Source organism: Zootoca vivipara, chromosome 6 (assembly GCF_965207765.1).
Source record: "Zootoca vivipara chromosome 6, rZooViv2.hap1.1, whole genome shotgun sequence".
Classification (NCBI taxonomy): Eukaryota; Metazoa; Chordata; class Lepidosauria; order Squamata; family Lacertidae; genus Zootoca; species Zootoca vivipara.
The window spans coordinates 49,737,268-49,759,819 of record NC_142589.1 but is presented as its reverse complement, the minus strand read 5'-3'; the positions used below and the strand labels follow the sequence as shown (position 1 = coordinate 49,759,819).

Here is a 22,552-nt window from a genome sequence, read left to right as displayed (position 1 = left end):
TTAAAATACGAATTCAATCTGCATTGGGAGTTGCTCTTGCCAGGCCAGTTCTATTGCCCACTTTGGCCCTTCTCCACCAATCAATGTTTAGGAACAGCCTTTGCCAACCTGGCACCCTCCAGAGGTTGTGGACAGCTGATGGGAATTGTAGTCCATCTGGAGGTCACCAGGTTGGCAAAGGCCAAACCTTTTCTGCAAGTTATTCGGTTTTGCATTGAACAGAATTTCCCAGCTGTTCTTTGGAAGAAATCCCACTGTCTTCAGTGAAATTTTACTTCCAAACTGGTGTCTACCATAATTAAGCCTGGCCACAGTTGTTGAGCAGCCAAATATTAGGAAGGTGCTAACTGGCAACAAATCCATAACTTATGGATTACCCTGGTCCTGGTGGGACGGGGTAGAGAAGTGCCAAAACCAGGCAGGGAGCTTTTTGGCATGGGTGGCAGATGCTTTCCTAGCCTTTAAGCTGCTCCACGTTAAAGGTGAACTTGTGCAATTTCAAGAGGGGGGTGGAGCAGGGGAAGAGAAGCTGTTTTGAATGTAGAACATGAAAGTTGCTAAGGTAATAATTCTTTGCACGCTTCCTTGGAAGTGAGCCCTTTTGGACTCAGCAGGCTTTACCCCCTGAGTAAATACGGTTAGGCTGGGCATTGCACCTGTCGCTTCCGCCCTTGCCTTTTGAGGGAAAGTTTCATTATAACAATATAAATAAATGATACCATAGAACGGTGCTGTGTGTAAGTCTTGACGTCTAAATAGCAACAACTTTAATCAAGTGCGGGGAAATATCTTAGAATCATAGAATGGTTGAGTTGGAAGGGATCCCCCGGGTCATTTAGTCCAACCCCCTGCATGGCATGCTGTCCCATACGGGGATCGAACCTGCAACCTTCGCGTTATCAGCACCATGCGCTAGCCAAGTGAGCTATCCTCTGCTCGTCTCTGTCCTCACGCCGCTTCCGAGGCTTTTGGGGCCCGAGTCCTATGTAAGCAAACGCACAGAAACCCCCCCCCCCCAATGACTGAAACAAGCACAAAGCGTGGACTCGGAGTCGGAGCCCAGACAGCCAAGCCGCCGCCTGGTTCCGGTTTGAGCCTGGAGGCGCGGGGCTGCTAGCTGCTCGTCCCTCGGGGACCTTCCGGACGGGCTCCTGGGCTTGAGGGGCGGTCAGTGAGTCGACTGGCCGTTAGGCGGCGACCGCCACAAGCCCAGCCCAGCGCAGGGCGCGACGGGGCGGGCGGGCGGGCGGGCGGCGCTTGGAGCATTCCGCTGAGCCAGCCGGGCGAGGGAGCGGCGAGCAGACGGGACGGGCGCTGCGCTGACGCTGGAGCGCCATCCCGCCACACAAAGGCAATGGCCGAGGCGCGGCTGCGGCAGCAGCAACAGCAGAGGCGGGCGGGCGACAAGTAGCGAAGGGGGCCTGGCTAGGCCCGGGGCGAGGGCGGCGGCGGCTCGTGCTGTGGACCGAGAGAGGAGCGGGCGCGGCGTCCAGTATGGGAGGCGGAGGCTGTCCGCAGCTATCGCTGCTTCTGCTGGGGGTTCTGCTGCTGCTGCGGGCCTCGGCGGGGCCGGTCCCGGGCGAAGTGGACGCCGAGGTAGGTCCCCCGGTCTGCTGCGCTTCCTGTTGCGCTTTGGCCAGGCAGGCCGCCCGGGCAAGGTCTCCCGCCTGCCCGCCGGCCAAACAAAAGAGCGGCGCTCCGGGGGGAAGGGGCGGACTGGGCCCGCGGGAGGCGTCCAGGAGGTGGTGGCGGCGGCGGCAGCCACCTGCGCCCCGCGCTCCAGCCCGGCCCCGGAGAGCGCAAGGTAGTTGGCGGGGCAACTTCGCAGCGCTGGCTGGGTAAGACCCACGCAGCCGAGCCCACTCCCCGGGAAGGGCGACTCCATCGTGGCTCGTTGCTGGAGGGGCCGAGTACAAATAGGGGAAAAGCGAGTCTGGCCTTGGAACAAGCAACTCGTGGAAAGAGGAGCGCTCAGTTCTTCTTCTTCTTCTTCTTCTTCTTCTTCTTCTTCTTCTTCTTCTTCTTCTTCTTCTTCTTCTTCTTCTTCTTCTTCTTCTTCTTCTTCTTCTTCTTCTTCTTCTTCTGGTCTGTTTCGGCTTTGGGCTTGATGGCCTGACAGGTGCCCAGCTATGCCCAAATTATGTGGGGTTGAGGGGTGCTGGGGTCGCCTTTTATTTTGCCCTTAAGCTTTGGAGAGCTTTGATCCAAGACTGGAAGAGGGAGGCTAGATGGAGCTTTCTTGGCAAAGCCCTCCTGCCTGGGCAGTGCAAAGGGCAGAGGAGAGCCCTGGGTTCTAGATAAGCTCAGGACCCAGGCCCAGCTTTGGCTGGGCTACCGTGGTCTTCCGGACAGCCTTTGCCAAGTTGGTGCCATTCTGATGCTTTGGGCTTCAGCCCCAGCCAGCACAGACAAAGGTCAGGGACGGTGGAAATTGTGATCCAAAATATCTGGTGGGCACCAGGTTGGTGAAGGCTGCTGGGAACCTCAGTGTGACCTCTGCTTTCCAGAAAGACCGTTCACAAAAAAAGGGGGGGCGATACCAAAGGGGTTCTTGGCAAAAGATTGCAAACTTCTCATCCTGGTTAGTTTTGTCCTCACACACCTGGGCATGAGTGGCAGAAGTTGGCAGCCCCAGGACCTGGGCTAGCCCAGCATAGTCAGGATAGTGCAGGAAAGCCCAAGACACCTTCCTGGGCGGAAATAAGTAGAGGGTGGGAAAAGCTTTGGGCTGCAGCCCTTGAAAAAGGCACAATTGGCAGCAGATGCCCTTGAATCAGTGGCTGTGAGGACCTCCTGTCTCAGAGGAGATGTGCATCAGGGAGCCCAGTGGTCTATGTGTTCACAGGCTGCAGCAACAGCACACACACCAGCCATGAGTAGTTGTGCTGTCTGCGTTTGCAATTAGTGAGGTTGTGAAGCATTTTCAGCAGAGCCTTCTATTGCTAAGTTACAACTTGCATGTTACCAGTGCCAAGACTGGATTTCTATTCCAATAATTCAATTGGATTTTTAAAAACGCTCTCTTCACAGCCTGTGAGAGCAATACAAGCCAAGGTCTCCCCACCCACCCACCCACCCACCAGAGGTGAGAGAACTTTGCAGGAGGCTTTGGGTGTGTTAGAGAACAGCTGGCTCAGTATTAAGGAAGTAGTTGTTTCCCTGTAAGGCAAAATGTATGGAGACATGAGTGAGAACTTAGGCTGACTTTGAAGGAATGTACAAGATGGCAAGGAGGGACCCAGGTGGCGCTTTGGTTAAACCACTGAGCCTAGGGCTTGCTGATCAGAAGGTCGGCGGTTCGAATCCCTGTGACGGGGTGAGCTCCCATCGCTTGGTCCCAGTTCCTGCCAACCTAGCAGTTCGAAAGCATGTCAAAATTCAAGTAGATAAATAGGAACCGCTACAGCGGGAAGGTAAACGGCGTTTCCATGTGCTGCTCTGGTTTGCCAGAAGCGGCTTTGTCATGCTGGCCACATGACCTGGAAGCTATACGCCGGCTCCCTCGGCCAATAATGTGAGATGAGCGCGCAACCCCAGAGTCGGTCACGACTGGACCTAATAGTCAGGGGTCCCTTTACCTTTTTACAAGATGGCAAATGTGAAGTCTGCCTTCGCCAACCTGGTGCCCTGCAGCTCCCATCAGCATGGTGTGTTGGGTGGGGCTGATGGGAGTTGTAGTCAGTCCAGCAACATCTGGAGGGCACCAGGTTGGGGGTGGCTGTATTGCCTTAAAATGGCAAGTTTCCAAAATTTATTGTCACTGGACATGGGGAGGTCACAGAGTTTGAAAGAATCTTGGTCTCAGCACTGAGGTGGACAGGACGGTGCAGCTTGAGGGAAACTTGGAATAGCAAGGCTCTTGGGCTCATTGTCAGTGCAAATAAAGGAAACAACGCTTAAAACCAGGGGCTCCCAAACTGAGGCCCGTGGGCCGGATGCGGCCCAATCGCCTTCTAAATCCGGCCCGCGGACGGTTCGGGAATCAGCATGTTTTTACATGAGTAGAATGTGTTCTTTTACATATTTAAAATGCATCTCTGGTTATTTGTGGGAACTGCCTGGTGTTTTTACATGAGTAGAATGTGTCCTTTTATTTAAAATGCATCTCTGGGTTATTTGTGGGGCATAAGAATTCATTCTTTTTTTCCCCTTCAAAATATAGTCCGGCCCCCCACAAGGTCTGAGGGACAGTTGACCGGCCCCCTGCTGAAAAAGTTTGCTGACCCCTGCTTAAAACCATCTTTTGCTGGCATCTTACATCAGTTTAATTGTCTTGCATCTGCTGGTCATATACACAGACTTGCTGATATGTTGGGCAAGAAAAGGGCACATACTCCCACCTTGATATCCCTCTCTGTGGTGTAGTGGTTAGAGCAGGCTTCCTCAAACTCGGCCCTCCAGATGTTTTGAGACTACAATTCCCATCATCACTGACCACTGGTCCCGTTAGCTAGGGATCATGGGAGTTGTAGGCCAAAAACATGTGGAGGGCTGAGTTTGAGGAAGCCTGGGTTAGAGTGTCAGACTACGGTAGGACCTGAGAGTCCAGGGTTCAAATCCCACTCAGACGTGAAGTCACTTGGTGACCTTGCCTCTCAGCCTAACCTACCTCGAAGGGTTGTTGTGATGATTAAATGAGATGCGGGAAGAACCATGTACGCCAGCTTGAGCTCCTTGGAGAAGAAGGTGGTATATAAATGTAATTAAATAAATGGTGGAATTGCCCTAAAGTGGCAATTTTCAGGAGTCACGTGTTGAAGAAGTCCAATGTATAACTCACCAAAAAAACACTAGCAATTCCCATCTGGGAGGGCCAAAATTTGGATTATAAAAATAATGTGCTACTTTCTAATGGCAGCAACTGACCATCACACACTTTGGAAAGTACACCAATAAACCAATGGTGTAAATTTGGTATGTAAAGTTCATCTGCGCAAAGGGCTGTCAATAAAAAGATATTCTACCAGTCTTGTTTGACTTTACTAAATATATAAATTACAGAACAGAGGAAACAAATATACCAGCAGAAACATGCAAATTTATGGAGGCTGTGATAGCTAAAAGGCATGGCATTTAAGATCAGTGACCAGGATCTTGGAAACTCTGTGCTGTACACTGTAGATTTGTAGAACTTGTGAAGATAGTCAGGCTAAACACTGGCTCTTGTTTAATATTTTATTTATGCATGCATTTGTTATTGGCAGATCGTAGCCTTGTCTTTACAAAATTAGTAATGATTAAACTTAAAAAGTGCCCTATTCATGTTTTTTTCTTGTGCTTCTCATGTATGACTACAATAATAAATGGACTCTGTTATTGTTTGGTTGTTTTCTTTGTGTGGTTGTTATTAATATTTATTCTGCATTATTGACAGTAAAGCATATTTTAAAAACCCAGTTTAGCTAGGGATGACGGGGGACCAAGTCAAGGAATGGGGGTCCTCCACATTTAACAAGGCGTCTGCTGCACCACTTCCAACCTGATGAAAATCTGTTGTCTGTCTCCAGCTTATGATTTTGTGCTTCAGAGTGTACAGGTCAACAAGACTATCAGCTGCTTATTCACTAGACAATTGTCCTATTCAGGAGTTGGCTGAGAAGCCGACCCACTCACAAGTTTTGTTGTTAGCTGGAGTGTCCCACATGGAATAAGGGCACCTCAGACTGAGCTGATCTGTCCAGGGGTGGGGATCTGCTTCTTGGGCCAAATTGGACAGGTGGGGAGGGCCACACCCTGCCAATCACACAATGCCATTATGGTGCTTAATAGCCTTGCCTTTTGCAAAAGGGCTATGTGAAGCAGCTCTGGTAGTTAGAGGGGGGAGGGGGGCTGTTTGAAATGGGGCTTTCCCTTAGCAAAGGTGTCATTTGCAGCAGTGGGTGGGTGTCAACAGGGTAGGGGGGGGGGTTCCACACAACTCCACAGGTACCGCCAGCAATACTTTTCAAGTAGAAGGACAAAGGGCTTTAATCCTAGCTCCTCAGATGATGAATGGGGATTAAATCCTGATACCTAGGCTGCAAAATCCTGTTCTTAGATGAGGCGGGATTATACCCTGTCCTCCTGCCCATCAGCTGACACCACTAATGGGGGAAATGGCCTCGTGGGGCAAGATTGGCCTGCAGGCTACAGGCCATTCCTGTTTCATGAACAGTCTTGGTTGCCAGCCTGATAAATGTGTTCATGCAGCTGGGCCTTCCCCCTTCAATTTCTAGTCTGAAAACAGGGGCCACCACCTAATAACATATTATTTTGTAGAAAGGTTGCCAGTGTGATAGTAGGGCTTAAACTGGAGGTCCTGGGTTTTATCTCTTGCATGGGCACACAGGAAGAGCTCTTCTTTCATTTTAAGGAATTGTTTGACACAAAATACATTGAAAATTCCTTTACTTTTGGAGTGCTTGACAATAGCCCACCTAAGAAAGGCTTAGGCGTTTTTAAGCAGAAAGGAAATATCCCAGCTGTGTGATTGCAGGCGGTGTGGCTTTTTGCACACTGATGACAGGCCTCCTCTTCACTTGCAGGGCTGGTTACAGTTCTATGGCTACCTCCCACAGTCCAACCGCCAGATGTCCACCCTGCGCTCAGCTGAGACCCTCTCCTCAGCCCTCTCTGAGATGCAGAGCTTCTATGGCATCCCTGTGACAGGCATCCTGGACGAAGAGACAAAAGCGTAAGTTTTTCCCTGTTCAGAAGGTCTTCCTCCTGCAGGTTACCTGTGATGGGAAGAGGCATTTCTCCTTGTTGGAGAACAGAGGCAAGGCAAGGGAACCTCCAGGAGGATACAATGGGTGTTGTGAAGGACACTCCTTCCTGATGCCAGCTCAGCCCTCTCTTCCTCCATCCCTTTGCCACTGATCTTTCTGTTAGATGGGAGTTTCCTCTCTCTCTCTCCCCATCCTTCCAAGCACCCAGTTGCTCACCTTAGCACTTTGCAAGAGCAAGGCAAGTGGAGATGGGGGCGACTTCCTTCAGCTTTTAATGTGGGAATTCCCAAATTCAAATATGCAAGAGAATCACTTTTGAGCAAGTGGGCATGGGCGCCGGCTCTTGGTGTCCTGCGTATGTGCATGAGGGCTTAGGCTTGACTGTCGCTTGCAGGTGGATGAAGCGGCCCCGCTGCGGCGTCGCCGACAAGATTGGGGCTCAAGTCAAGGCCAACATGCGACGGAAGCGCTACGCACTGACTGGGAGGAGGTGGGCTCAGGCTCACCTGAGCTTTAGGTACGTTCCACAGCTGCTGAGGCATGAAGCAGGACTGTTTGGGGAGGGAATCTTTTTTGGGGGCGGGGCGGGAACTGGCTGTAGAGTTGACAGAAGCATGAAGACTTTCCGAACGTCTTTGTGCTTTAAAATGTGCATGATGCAATTTTGCAGAAATACACTTGAGAATCATCTTTAGATTGCAGTGTCTGGAATTACAGAATTCAAAATGCTTTGAGAAACAAAGGAGAGACAGGCAGCAGCATTAGGAGGGGGGAAGTAGAAGATGAGGAGGGAGCATAATTCAGAGGCCCCACCCCTTGCTGACTTTTCTGTGCCGCCATAAGGACTAGCAACATCTTTGAAGAATAGGAAGCTGAAGTTAGCCTAGGAGGTTTTGCCTTGCATTTTGCACTGGGTACTGCATGGTATTCATATGGATTATGCTGCGAGTGGACAGAGATTCCCCTCATTTGGTCCCTGCTGCTTTTCCAGAGATGCCTAGAATAGCTGGGTCTGGATCCTGCAGAAGGGGGAGGGAAGCATTCTCCCTATAGATTCTCTAGGACATTAAAGGCTGACCAGTTTTTTGTGACCTGAGCCTCTGTAGGAAACTGCCTGCCTCGTCAGCTGTGCCACATACGCTGGGCACGAAGGTGGTGGTGGCAGCAGCGATATATAAACCCACATGTGGTTTGAGGTACAGTGGAGGAAAAAAACCCCAGGTGAGACCTCAAGATCAAATGCAAAATTGCCTCTTCTTAGCAAAAGGGTGAGCTGCCCAGATGTGCACTCAACACACCCTCTCCTTCTCTGCCTGCTTGTGTTTTCTGGAGCACCAAAGCCTCAGCAATCACAATATGAAACAGAAGCCAGTTGCTTCTGTGAGCAGGGCAGCCCACTCTCCATTCATTCTTGCTGTAAGCCTCTGTGGAATTCATCTGCCAGTCTTTGCCTTTCCGCTACATCTGCTTTTCAGTAACTTTTTGCTGGTGTGCATCTTTGCTGCTGAAGGGCTCCTTGGGGGTAAAAGGCACATGGCGTTGCAGCTGTGGGGAAGGCTTGCTGGTTCATGCTTGCCTTGCACGGTTCCCCCACCCGCTTCCAGTAATGCCTGTCCTCCTGTGTTCCCAGCATCCAGAACTACACAGAGAAGTTGGGGCTCTACTACTCTTACGATGCCGTCCGGCGAGCCTTCCAGGTGTGGGAACGAGTGACGCCTCTCACCTTCCAGGAGATCCCATATGATGAAATCCGGCACAAGAGGAGGAAGGAAGCAGACATCATGGTGCTCTTTGCCTCCGGATTCCATGGGGACAGCTCCCCCTTTGATGGCGCTGGGGGCTTTCTGGCGCATGCATACTTCCCGGGTCCCAGTATGGGAGGAGACGCACACTTTGACTTGGATGAGCCCTGGACCCTTGAGAATGCCGACGTGTCTGGTAAGGAAGCACCTCGGGCCTGAGAAGGATGTAAGGAAAGAGTGCTCTTCTTGCCATGGGCAAAGGGATCTGACATTGACATCGGCCTGGAAAACCAGGAACCTCAGTTGGGCCCTGCCTAATGGTTGGCCATGGGTGGGGTTGGCTGGGGTTCCTCTTCCACATCAGCCTAATAAGCAGTGGAATCGAGGGGAAATGTTTCTAGTCCAGTGCTGAAGTGAGTGGAGCTGGGGAACGATCCTTCCCTGTTGTCAACAGGGAACAACCTCTTCCTGGTGGCTGTCCATGAGCTGGGGCATTCCTTGGGCCTGGAGCATTCCAACAACCCCAGCGCCATCATGGCTCCTTTCTATCAGTGGATGGACACAGAAAACTTCCAGCTGCCAGATGATGACCTTCGTGGCATCCAGCAGCTCTATGGTGAGTGCCAGGCAAACAAGGGGTGTGTGTGTGTATTTGTATGTGTTTGTATATTTCAGGACTGGCCATCAGCTGTCATATGCATGTAAACAAGAATGCAGAATTGGCTTGAGCCTTAGACAGATGCCATGTTATCTTGCCATTTGTTTGGCAGCTTCTTCATTCATCAGCCAGCCGATATATATTAAGCTCTGCAGGGCCAGGCAGTGATCTGAGACTGGGCCTTTTCTGCGGTGGTGCCTTGGCTCTGATGAGAAGTGATTGGTGCCATCTTTGGCTAGCTTTTAACATCAATTAAAAATATGTTTATTCCCGCAGGGCTTTGAGGGGGTAGAATTGACCTGACACTGAGCTAGTTGATTGTCTGATGTGACTTCTGTTGGGGGTTCACTTCATGTCAAGTCATAGATTACCTGTGAATTGTGTATTTTGTTATATTTTAACAGTTCTGATTGTGTTTTTATATATTTTAGTGCTTTTTGTAAGTCATGCTCAGCTCCTATACCAGATGAAGGGCTGGATATAAGTTGCAATAAACAAAATCCTCTCTCTTTTCTTCCTCCTGCCCCACCAACTCAGGTCCTCCAGGGGGACAGCCTCAGCCCACCAAACCCCTCCCTACTGTGGTACCCAGAAAGCCAGGTCCCAAGCCTCCTAGGCCACCCCCTCCTGGCAACCCAGACCAGCCCCCTAGACCAGGCAACCCAGACCAGTACGGCCCAAACATCTGCGATGGGGACTTTGATACAGTGACGATGCTCCGTGGGGAGATGTTTGTGTTCAAGGTACCTGTAGCTTCCTCTGTCCTGCCTCCATTGTTTCTCTCCGCAGTTACCATAGCAATGTTTCACAATGAGAGTCTGGCTTATGCAATGGGGTGTTGAGGGGAGCTCAGGAATAATTGTGGCCCAAATTCCAGATTCTGTGACTTGTTCAAGTGTCCTAGACCCCTTTCCCTCCTCTTGTCCTAGGCCTGGAGCTCTTGAAGTGGGCAGCAGGCAGTGGGATATGAGCCTCATTTGCCATGATGATGAATGGCATCTACCTGTGGGCGAACCTGTGAATAGGAGAAGGGTGTAGGTGTCATGCCCCAGGACCAGAATCAGCAGGCCTGAGCTTCCTTTCCCCAGGGCAGGGGGGAGGCTGTAGAAAGTACTTGATTTGCATGCCAGAGGTCCCAGGTTCAGTGCTCCTCATTTCCATGTGCCTGAAACCTTGGGAATGGCCACTGCCAGCCAGTGTAGACAGTACTGAGCTAGATGGGCCACTGGGCCTGACTTGGTATTAAGCTGCTCCCTGTGTTTTTTATCCAGGGTCTCTGGTTTTGGCGTGTTCGTCATAATCGGGTGCTGGACAACTACCCCATGCCCATTGGGCACTTCTGGAGGGGTCTCCCTGGGAACATCGATGCTGCGTATGAGAGGCAAGACGGGCGGTTCGCCTTCTTTAGAGGTGAGAGTAGTTGAAAGCAAAGGCCCCGGAGAGGATCTCCTGAGTCTTCTGTCGAGATAGGAGAAATGTTCTTCCCCTCCCTCTCCTTCCCACTCCAAAATGCCCCTGTGGGTTTTCCTGACAGACTCCTTTCTCTTCTCCTTGCTGTGGGGCCAACAGAAGGATGGTGGGCGTTTCAGGGGCACCCCTCAGAAAGTCCATGTGTTGTGTTTTACCTCAGGGCCTGGAGTTCAGCCCAAAGAGCTGTTCTTAAAACTCCCTCCTGTGCTCTAAAGGGTGGGTGGGGAAGCTGAGTGTTGTGTTCTGCCCCCCCCCTGTATTACTGTTATCATCATTCATATAATTCAGCCTAAAGTCCCAGGGCAGGTTGCCAGAATTAAAGCACATTATTAAAAAACAGTTCGAAACAACTGACAGTCACAGAAATTAGGTTGGTCCTAACAATATGTACCCCAAGCGTGAAAAACCAGGGTTAAAAAGTAGCGTAAACAGACAGGTGCCTGCACTCAGCGCTGAAACCAGCAACCTCACCCCCCCCATCCCACCCCATATAGATTATTGAGGTGGAATAGGCAGGACTTGATAGATGCCATAGAATTGGGCATGGAGGTGGGGGGTGGTTCACAAGAAAGACAGGCTTCTTGTGTGCTTGACGGCCCGGCCTCTGCCTGCTTTTCTCTGTCTGCCCTTCCTCCAGGGGATCAGTACTGGCTTTTCCGTGAGGCAAATTTGGAAGCGGGTTACCCGCAACCCCTGACCAGCTACGGACAGGGCATTCCTTACGACAAGATGGATGCAGCCATCTGGTGGGAGCCTACAGGGCACACCTTCTTCTTCAGAGGGGACAGGTGGGTAGCTGGCATGTGAAAGGTGGCAGCAGGGGTTTTTTCCCCAGCCAGAACTCACCAGAACTCAGTTCCGGCACCTCTCAGCTCAGCACTGTTGTCATTATAAGAGAACAAGGGACGCATTCTTGGTGAGTTTTTCTAATAGCACTTGGTGGCAGGATCTTCAGATGGCTGGAGAACCCCGAGATTTTTGCCTCCTAACCTTCCCAGGGGCTGAGGCATTTACCAAAGGTGTGGGCAGGGTCTGTAAAGAGGTCCCCAATTCAGGGACAACGTTTCCCCCCTGCCCTTTAAGACTAGCACTCAGAGGGTGAATAGTGAAAGAAGGGCCAGTGATTCACCTTCCTGCATGGTGGGAGGTGGACTAGATGATCCTCAGAGGTCCAACTCTATGCTTCTATGACTCTAGGTACTGGCGCTTTGATGAGGAGAGCCGTTCTGTGGATCCAGGATACCCGAGGAAGATCAGCGTATGGGCCGGAATCCCTCCTGCCCCCAAGGGAGCCTTCTTAAGTTCTGACGCTAGTAAGTAGAAAAGGACCCTGACCTGGCAAGACAGGTGTGGACCCTCAGTATAGTGAGCAAAGTAGCAGCTTGAGGAGCAGGTTGCTAAAGTTATGAATGCTAATACAGTGGTACCTCAGGTTACAAACACCTTGGGTTACAAACACTTCAGGTTACAGACTCCACTAACCCAGAAATAGTACCTCGGGTTAAGAACTTTGCTTCAGGATGAGAACAGATATCTCGCAGCAATGGTGCGGCGGCAGCAGGAGGCCCCATTAGCTAAAGTGGTACCTCAGGTTAAGAACGGTTTCAGGTTAAGAACGGCCCTCTAGAATGAATTAAGTTCGTAACCAGAGGTACCACTGTAATGAATATTTCGTTAGCACTGTTGGAAGCAGGAAACCAGAGAGGAGAAAGACGGGCATTAGGCCACAGGACATCGGGGACTACAATTCCCATCAGCTCCAGTGAGCATGTTTAGGGATGATGGGAATTGTGGTGCCCTTTACAGATTTGCTATCCTTGCATTAGATGTTACAGGGAAGAGAAAAGCTTGTTCTTCCATCTGCACTGAAGATGATGCTGGAAAGAGACCCACATCTAAACCCTTTGTGAGAAAGGGAGGAGAAGAGAGAGATCTGCAAAATAACTTTTTTTGTAAACCACTTTCAAGTTTTCTTACAATCAAGCAGTATATAAACGTTGTTAAAATAAAAGAACATTTTAGAGCTACCTGCTAAACTAAAAACTAGCAAGTTGGCATTCAAATGTGGAAATGCCAGTCTTGTAGCAACAATATGCAGCTTGTTGAAGTCTGCTTCCTTACTCCAAGGGAGGATAGTTGATAGCCCTATTTGCAGGTCACTGAGTAAGCCGTGCCTCTGAAGGAACCTTTCACTTCTCCTTACTCTCACGCACAGCTAGGAATGAGTCACCATCGCCAGCTTCACATCATGTTTCAATTAGGGATTGTGGTTTGTTCTGCTCCCAAGAAACCACGGTCAGTTAGCCAAGAAGAAAACTTGGTTTCAGATTGTGGTTTGTTGGGCGTGAAACAAAACTTATGGTCCTTGTTTGAAGCCAGGGGTGGCGGCTTCTTTCCTCTTTGCGTAACCTGAGAGGAGGAAAAGAACAGGTCCTCTCAGGTGTATCCTTGGTGAGCCAAATAATTTTTTTATTTCTTTTTGCTGCCATTGCCCAAACTGGGAGATTGGGGGGCTAGAAGAATTTGCTTGGGGAGAGGGCACAGATCAGCCCCCCCTAACTGGGAATTAGCCACCCCCTGCCCTCCATGATTTAACTGTGGTTTACTGTGAGGTGTGAACTGAGTCGATGTAAAGTCAGCTGCTTAAAAAATGATCCAAGGAGTTCTTGAAAGCTACCGGTACTGGGCCATCTGCTTGATTTATGTCCTCCACATGGACTGTAAAGCATGATCACAGCAGCAATGCTCTGCAGAGGAATGAATAAATAGTTTTTTCACCATGGAGCTAACTGAACAGTGGAGTCCTGCAAGAATCTGTTTTATGACCAATGGGATTAAATATATTTATTGATAATCCAGAGTCAGGAGAATGGTACAGTAATTTAGTTTGCAAAGGGCCTCAAATAATTCAGACCAGCGGAAGCCATGGCTTAATGAAACAAGCGGTTAAGAATACACCCGAATATCATTTTTTCATTCATCATTTAAAATCATTTTATATACAACTTAATATTTCAAAAATTTCTAGGTGGTTTTATAGTCTAAAAATAATATATCATGAAAACAGAGTAATATAAATGCATATAAGGTCAACATAAAAGTGGATAAAGCAGAAATTCAGAAAAAGTAAACACATAAAGCAAATCTTAAATCTTAAGAGTCGCAGAAAGCCTGGGCAAAAAGAGACCGTGAAAAAGCTGTGAGCTGTGGAAAGGGACCCCAACTAACAGTGCCTACCGCCTCCTGTTTTCCAGCCTACACTTACTTCTACAAAGGCAGGATGTACTGGAAGTTTGACAATGAGCGGCTGAAAACAGAACCCGGGTACCCCAAGTCAATCCTGCGGGACTTCATGGGATGCCACGACGAGGTGGCCACAAACCCCGACCCCGGCCGCAGGTGGCCCGATGTGGGCAAGCCCCCCTCCCGCCCCGATGGCCCGGGGCAGGACAAGGAAGAGGAGGTGGTGGTGGATGAGGAAGACAATGTTGTGGACGCTCACCCTGCAGAGGAGGACAAGGAAGCCGAGGCGGAGGATGATTATAGTGATGGCGTGGGAGGCGGCCGGGAGCAGGGTCCTGGCCATGGCAGCGATGTGGACATCGTGGTGCACATTAACGATTACCCCCTGACCATGAGCATCATCATGGTGACGCTGCTGCTCTTGCTCCTGCTCTGCATCCTGGGCCTCGTCTACGTCATCGTGCAGCTGCAGCGGAAGGGCACCCCCCGCATGCTGCTCTATTGCAAGCGCTCCCTGCAGGACTGGGTCTGAAGCCACAGCTGACCTGGCTGCTGCTGCTGCTGCTGCTGCTGCTGCTGCTTCCGCACCATCTCCAAGCTCCATCGAGAGCTTTGGAGCACAGGACGGGTGGGGGAAACTGCCTTGTCTTCCCCCGGGCAACTCTGGAGGAGAAGGTCTTGAAGTCTCTGGGCTCGTCTGGACCATGGCTCCCAGCAGAGTCTTTTCACAGGAAGGTCCCCCATCCCTACCTTTGTGCCTCAGCCTTGGAGATCCCGCCTCCCCCCAGGCAAGGGCAGGTGGAGAGTGTGTGACTGACCTCCCCTGTTTGATTGGCCTCTGCCCAAGTGATGGACAGCCCATTGGAAAGGATGCGGCATGTGGCCTTCTCTTAACCTGTGGGTCTTGTCCCCCTCGTCTACCTAATACACGCATGGCAATCCAGGCCTGTTTGCGAGGTCTGAAGGAGGGGGCCCTGCTTCCCCAATTTGTGTCTGTGCCACCCCTGCTGTGCATGTACTCCAGAAACTATGACCTAATGCCCCCCCTTGTGCTACTTGTGCCAGCTTGGGGGCGGGAGAGACATTTCATCGCCTGCCAGGGCAAGTTGCTGAGTCCTCCCCCATCTCCAGCCAATGGGCTGCCCTGGACAGGTTGGTGTGCCCTTGGATGGCTGCAGTAACCGACATCCTGAAAACCTTGACTTTTATTTTCAAAGGTGCTTCCCCTCCCACCCTGCCTCTTCATTTGCAGAGCAAAACGTGGGAAACTTTTCTACTGTAATTGCCAGAGCTACTACTGCTGTGAGGAGGTTGTGCAGGAATATTTGGAGAAGGGACTGTTTGGGTGCCCTGTGTGTGTGCATGTCTGTGTGACTGTCTCCTTCCCACTATGTGACTACTGCTCCTTACCTACCTCTTCCCCCACATTTCCTACTTCTCTTTGTTCCCATTGCCCTGGTCTTTGCTGCAAATCTTGGAAGCAGACTCTGCTGGGCGGAATAGCCTTGATGCAGACATAGCCCTGGGGTTTGGGTTCCTGGGCTGCCTTGAAGGCCGTTGGGGGTGTTGTGTTGTAACTGTGAATGAGGAGTGACCACGTGGCTTGATTTCTGAGGCCCCCCTGTATCACTTTGGAGTAGGCAATGATTCAGCTCCTCAAAGGAGGAACCTGAGCTGGTGTGTGGATAATTCCTGGGCTTTGGAAGGCTGAGGACCAATTTGTCCATGGAATATATCCTCTCTCCCAAGGAAGAGCTTGCATGAACTGAGTGCATGAGACATACACACAGGCAGTTCACCTGAAAAGTTGGCCACAGAAATTGTGCAAGTGTGCATTTTTCCCGAAAGTGGGAGATGCAAGGAGGATGGCCTTACTAAACCTATGCAGGGTTGCAGAACTCAGCTCGAGGCCATGAGACATTTATGTTGGAGATCAGTTGGGCACTAGGGCTGCTGTCCTAACAGGTTTTGTTATCTCCAAAGAAACTCTGCAACCACTCCTTGCAACACAGCTGTAGTTCCCTTGGTCTCTCAAGATGCACTTCCAAGCAGCCCCAATGTTTGAGGGGGAGCCTGTCCCCCCTTCCTCTTTGGCCACTCCCTTGCCTCAGAGTTTCTGCCTCCGACTACCAACCGCCTTGCATCGCAACAGGCAAAAGAAGCAAAGTTGCATTGATTTACATAGATTTCTGTGACTTCCAAGTGCCTTCACGTAGCATTTTGGGGTGTATTTCTTTGGACTGTAAATAGGAAGGATTCTGTAACCTGTACATGTTATACAAATTAAGAGTGCCTGCTTGTACGATCATTTATTCTGCTTCTGTGAATGGTAATGAGGACCAAAGAGCAAAGAACCCCCTACTCCTTCCCTAATCACTGGAGATCTAATTTAATGGCCCTTCTCCCCTTCTGAGGCTTCTCTGGGTGTTTTCCTCTCAGCTTTACAGTTATTAATATTTTTATGCTTGAAATTAGCACCCTATTGTGGCTTGTCTTCCTGTTGCAAAAACCTGAATCCCTGAAGCTGAGCAGACTGAGAATCCTCTCTCATGCCCCCACCCTTTCTCATTTGTATTTAAAACACGATTGCCCTCTTCAGTCTTCTCTACAATGACAGGAACACAATCTCCTTGATTCTGAAAAGGGAACCCCCCCCTCCATGCCAAGGAGTTGCCCCACAGATCCTGTTCCTGCCCACTGCCCTCCTGTAGGCTTTTTAGCCTCTTATCTCTACACTATTTCTCTCTTTAATCATAATTACATATATTTTTGAAAACCTGGAGCTTTGGGAGCAGAATTAATGATGCAATATAAGCAATTGCACATAATTTTCGGGATTATTTTTGCGGGTGGGGGGAGTCCATGTGTAAACCTGGCTGTCTGCATGGAAGAAAGCAAAACCATCCCTGCTTGGAGAGACCCTCTTCAGCCCCTTGCTCAAGCCTAGCTCAGTTTGTCCTGAATATGTTATTTCCAGAAATATGAGCTCCAGAACACCTCAAATAGTTGTTGTTTAAAGACGCACCATTTTGCCTTTCTTAAGAGCATCCAGGTTCTCGTGTTCAGGCCACACCTGGCAGCATCTGCTTCTTTCCTCCTGGTCCTCACTTGGGGTCCTGGCCCCAACTCTTCCCTGTTCCTCTATTGTTGTTGTAAAAGTCATCAAATATCTAGGTTGACTGACTTGGCAAAATGAGCCTAACTTTGTGCATACACTGGTGTGAAACTTGCTGCTGTGAGTGTTGACATCTCTGTGGTAGTGGGGCCTGAACCCAAGCAGTCTCCCCCAGCCCTGCCCTTCATCCAAACGGACTTTCTCTTCCCCCCTCCATTCTAAAACCACAACAAGCTGTCTCCCGCTTTTACATTGATGGGAGCAAAGCAGAGTCATGTGAAAAAAGAAGAAGAAGAAGAAGAAGAAGAAGAAGAGGGGGGGTCACCAGGTCACAAGTACAGCTTCAGACAAGGTTGAACCTCAAAACCTTAAAACGGCAAGAGAAAACGAAACCCTGGCTTTGCCCTGGGGAGGAGGGCCAGCCTGCTGTTCTTGGAGTGTGCCTTCGATGGGCCGGATATATTGGTGCATCTCCTAAGTGCAAAGACTGAAAAACCAATTAATTTTCAATGCTCAGAACTACCAAAAAAATAAGACATCCACAGCTTGCCAATAAACCACAACATTTGTGCTGACCTTTAGGTTTTGAAGCGTGGAACTCATTTTGCCTCCAAGTGCGCTTTCAGCAATTTGCTGTGGCATCTCTTTGTTTTCAAAAGTTGTGTTTTCAATAGGATAATGTCTGCCTGTGGCTCTGGGTTTTCCCATTTTGTCCCTGGACTTGCCGTTTTAGTTAGGTATCTGTCGTGTGTTAATCATTTTGTGGGGATGATAATGCCAAAGGGAATACTCACTTCCTCACCCACCTTGTTTGTCTCCTGCAAAGCCACCAGTGATGCTGATGGCTAAGAATGGGATGGGTGTCTGGGCTTTGATGCCTGAGATCAGTCTTTTGGGGAACCACACTATTCCTGGGATAGTAATCTGTTTTAGCTGGTTTTAATTTTAAATCATCTGCCCTGCGACCTGCTGGTGAAGGGGTAGCAATAAATCTAATCATAAAAATAATAAAGTATGCTTGCCCTGCATGCACTTCCTTGTTGAAAAGGCAGCAGGTTCTTCCACAAACATAGACCAGGGGCACTTTGGTCTGCATCTTCCTGCTGTAGAGAAGGCCTTGGTTTTGGGGCCTCTTAGGTAGTGATCCCTGGTGGCTCTCACTGGTGGCCTTTGCTCGACACACACACAAAAGCCACTAAGGCAACAAGTGCCAGGTTGCACCTTGCTCCCCTGTGCTGTGCACACACACCACACCTTGGTTGGCTCCCATCTTCTGCCGACAAGTTTTATACGTGCCACCTCTCCCACTTGTGTTCAGTTGCTGCACAATAAACACTACCCCAGCAGCTGCCAGTGGCCGCTTCCCTTTGTCCACCTCGAGAACAGGGTTCCCTCTGTTGCCTCTGCGTGCATTCATTAACCCAGAGGTCAGAAGAAATGAGCTTCAGTCGCAGACGCTTGGCTCCTGCCCTGGCTTCCTGGCCTAGCAGCGGTGCAGCTGTGCCCACTTGAGACGTGGCTGCAGGAAGCAGCTAGGAAGACTGGGGCGCTCCTGGTGCCTCTGCTATGGCATCATCATCATCATCATCACCCCAAGCTTCATCTGGAGGAGAGCCAAATTGGGCGGGTGGGTGTGAAGCTGAACTGTTGACAGTATCAGTTGGGAAGTTGCAAGGAGTTCAGCACCCACTGAGAAGTGTTAGCTTGGAGGGGAGCAAATGGCTATGGAGATGTACTGCAAAGGCAAGAGCCCACCTACCTACCCACCCACCCACCCCCAAAACAATTCTATGTGCAAAAGCTGACTGGCACTGGGATGGCGGTTCAATTTTGCTTTAACACAGAACTGGTGGGAAGCAGGGTAGCTTAGGAGGAGCAGGGGGACAGGTTATGTTTAGGATGGGTTTAGGAGGAATGACTCAGAGGATGCTATGTTCACCAGCCAGACCCAAAGCAGGCAGATCCAGGGGCAGGACGAATGCACAGTTAGAAAGGGAAACATTTGTGCAGTTCAAAAGATGAGCTCTACAAAACACATATAATGTTAGCTGACGAAAAAAAGGAAGTGATGGAGGATGATGTGAGAAGAGTGTCATCCAGTATTCCCTGGAACCCTAAACCCTGATCAAGCAGTCCTTTTCCTCCCCATGCCAAAGACATTCTCCACAGACTACACTGCTACTTTTCCAGTTACAGATTACCAAATAAGCAGAGTGGACACCGGCCGAGGGGCCCTGCAACACCAAATCAAAATAATATTGATTTGATCTTGAAAGAAAATTACAATCAAGCTTTCTCAGGAGATAATTTGCAAGGGAGATTTCGACTGGCTAGGGGCCTCCAAAGGGTTTAATCCAGCAATGGACTTTGCACAGTGTGTTCACCAATGTTTCCAAGATGCATGAAATAATTCTGCACAGGGACTGCTGCTTTCCTGATAAGTTGTGTGAAGTTGTCCATGATACAGTGAGGTTGGTGATGCCAGAAAATATATAAAGAGGTGTGCTGAGGTGTGAGTGTGTGTGTGTGTGTGAATGCGTTCATCTGGATTGTCCATTCTCTTGCTCTTCATTCTTCTTATAGCCTTGACTCCAAATGAAGTTTCCTTAGAGTTCATGACACCTGCTGTGCACAGCTTGAACACGTGACTCTTCTGCATTAGTGCTGTCAAATCCCAGTTCTGCTGTTCAGTGATGTCTTCTGTATGTCATAAACAGTGGCTATGAGAAACAAAGAGTATGTTGTGCACACACATGCAAAATGCACAGGTGTGTTGTTGTGGCATGTGTGAGGCACAAACACTGCAATCACTCTACTGCTGTGCTGCTTGAAATTCTTCTTAAAAGCCCTGCCTCTGATTTCAAAGAGACATGAGACAATATCATGACCCTCAATGTCATACTGAGCGTGCGGGAGACAGGAAGCCAAAGAGTCAGGCCGCAATCTTGTGCTTGCAAGTGCAATTTACCACATGAAGACAGAATCTCTGGAAACTTGAATAAGCTGTTTTAACTGGGTATACCCGCGTAAGTCACAAGGAAAGCTTTTGCCTGTGAGGAAGACGGCTTATGGGTGAAACATGTTCTGCTAAACAAGGTGCTTCTACCTAGCGCTGCTGTCTTAAGCTTATTGCCTGCAACTTTGGGGATTGTGATTCTAACAAAAGGTTCTCCTATAATCCACATCCTCTTTCTTACTGTTGAGAAAATAATTCTGGAAGCTGTAAGGACAAATGCCTCCAGCTGCTAATGAAAAAGGCAGTGAAATCATTAACAAATGCATTGCCCGAAAGCCAAATGGCTCTTTCTGAATTGGCAGAACAATTAATTTAAGATGCAAGTGGAAATCTCCATTGAAAAGCCATGAGTTTCCCTTACTTTCCCATGACAATGGAAGAATGTTGGAAGCTTAGCCAAAACAAACCCACATGATTCTGTGCTCTATCATGTTTGTAATGTGTTCCCCCACTTTTGGTCCCTACTTTCTATTTAAGACTGTAAGAAGAGCCCTGCAGATGGATCAGATCAAAGGCCCATCGAGTCCAGCACTTTGCTTGACACACTAGCCAACAGCAGGTGGTTTTGAAAAGCCCCTTGGGTAGCTCTTGTGGGGTTCATAGCTGCCAAGTTATCCCTTATTTTAAGGGATTTTCCCTTATGCTGAATAGGCTTCCTCGCGAGAAAAGGGAAAACTTGGCAGCTATGGTGGGGTTCAAAGCCCATCATGATGTCATCAACTAAAACTTCCTTCCAAACATTGGAAAATACAGTGTAACTAGAGCAAATCCAATGCTTTTTTATTTTTCAATGATAGTTTGTTGGCTCTAAAATTGGTCTGCAAATCCTTCTTTTAATGTGTCAATTCGTAAGACACAGTCATAACTCATAACACATACGCCCAACAAAATCTGGAGGGCCACATCTCTGTCCTAAACAAACACTTCAACTTACATGGTTTCAAAACCGGGTGTGTATATAACGTTTAATGAGCAGATGGGACTCAAGATGTGAGAAGCCCATGAAAACAATCAATAGTGATTTTAATAAAAGGACAACCTAAATAATAATTGTTGTTGTTGTTTACTGCATTTATTAGTCACTTTTTTCAGAAAATAAATATATTGATTTGCAATATAATACAAAAATTAAAACCCATGCGAAACTTTATAAGCTGAAAACGTTGGCAGTCTGACACATATCACCTACTAAAGAAGGTTTCAGAGTAAACTTGTTGCAGAGCAAATGTACACAGATGGTACAAATCTTTGCATTCCACCCACAACATCAATGTGAAATCAGGTGTCCTTCACTGTCACTCCTGACTTAGCATCAACAGCAGACCTCAACATGAATGCTGATTGTTTAATGGCTTTCAGTTGCTCTGAGCTGAAAACTCCCCAAATGTGCTGACAGAAAAGTGGTGGCTAAAGGTGGAGAGAGGCAGGTATGACCCCCAGATCAACAGACACTGCAGAAGGGCACAGCTTCCCTCATAAATCAACCTCAAAGTACAGAGAAATGACATTGAAAAGCTTGCAAATACTGTACGGTATCTTGCTCTGAGAATCCCATGCATTAATACATCTAAGGACAATACCATGTTGGAGAGGCTGAGGGTTTCTTTCTCAATGCTAGGGTTAGGGATCTGCTGGTTTGGGGAAGATTTTAAAGGGCCTGGATATTCCAAAATGGCACAACAAAATTTCGGAAATAGCACTGGCCGAAAAAGCTGTTGCAAAAGATTCACATAACCAAGGGTTAAAGAAAAAAGGACCCTTTTTTGTGCCGTATATAATATTTTAAAATATATTGGCAAACAAAAAGCCAATGCCCAAAGCCTTTTAGAACATTTGACTAAAAGAAGCCGTATTATTATTATTATTATTATTATTATTATTATTACTACTACTACTACTACTGCTGCTGCTGCTGCTGCTGCTACTGCTACTACATCATCATCATCATCATCATCATCATTTACAGCCTGATTGCAATGAGGATTTAACCTTGGCTGTCTGTCTTTGTTCATTAGGTTCTGGTATACTTTGTAGTTGGAGAGGGAGAGAATGTTTTAGCCAATTGTAAGGATGAAAGGAACTTGAAAATGAAGAGGCAAATAAATAAATAAATAAATAAATAAATAAAGGCAATGTTGTAAATACCCTCAAAGCAGTCTTGTGAGTTTGTCCATCTTGGTCAGAGGTATAACCAAGGCAAAGGATAGTTGGAAATTCATCTCCAGCACTGGGCTGTGGCCTGCCCAGGAACGGGGCAGAGAAACTCTGCTTTGGAGCCAGTTAGGGGAGAGTGAGACCAAGAAAGCGTTTGGAGCTGGGAGCTGGCTGAAGCCTGAAGGTCAAGCTTTTGGTGCAGATCTCTGACGCAGGGCAAGTGGATTGGCTAACCTGGTGTTGATTTGCTTCCAGCAGGCTCTGTTTGCATGGCTATAAATAAAGCAAATATCAAAGATACAACCAGGGCTTTGCATGTAAAGGAAAGGAAGTCCTGAAGTGTTGCCTCTGGAACTTTTCAGCCATCAGGAAAGGGTTGAGTGCTTAACAAGACTCTGATGAAAAGCTTGAAAAAATGTGAATAATTGGATTGCAAGGTTGCAGAAA

General features: G+C 48.7%; 1 protein-coding gene across 1 annotated transcript; it reads left to right on the top strand.

The window, feature by feature from the left end:
- Positions 1-1,123: 1,123 nt before the first annotated feature.
- On the top strand, positions 1,124-17,512 carry MMP15 (matrix metallopeptidase 15). Its single transcript, XM_035119184.3, has 10 exons — positions 1,124-1,596; positions 6,525-6,673; positions 7,102-7,224; positions 8,338-8,645; positions 8,904-9,065; positions 9,645-9,850; positions 10,379-10,517; positions 11,215-11,365; positions 11,775-11,890; positions 13,832-17,512. Exons 1-10 carry the CDS (start codon positions 1,495-1,497, stop codon positions 14,350-14,352), a joined length of 1,977 nt encoding a protein of 658 aa, XP_034975075.1. The 5' UTR covers positions 1,124-1,494; the 3' UTR covers positions 14,353-17,512.
- Positions 17,513-22,552: the final 5,040 nt, after the last annotated feature.

Excerpts from the sequence above, each read along its gene's own strand:
- MMP15 (XM_035119184.3), top strand. The coding sequence starts at position 1,495 with ATGGGAGGCGGAGGCTGTCCGCAGCTATCGCTGCTTCTGCTGGGGGTT. Across the intron at positions 6,674-7,101 it reads CTGGACGAAGAGACAAAAGC|GTGGATGAAGCGGCCCCGCT; the intron begins GTAAGTTTTTCC and ends TGTCGCTTGCAG. Across the intron at positions 10,518-11,214 it reads GCGGTTCGCCTTCTTTAGAG|GGGATCAGTACTGGCTTTTC; the intron begins GTGAGAGTAGTT and ends CCCTTCCTCCAG.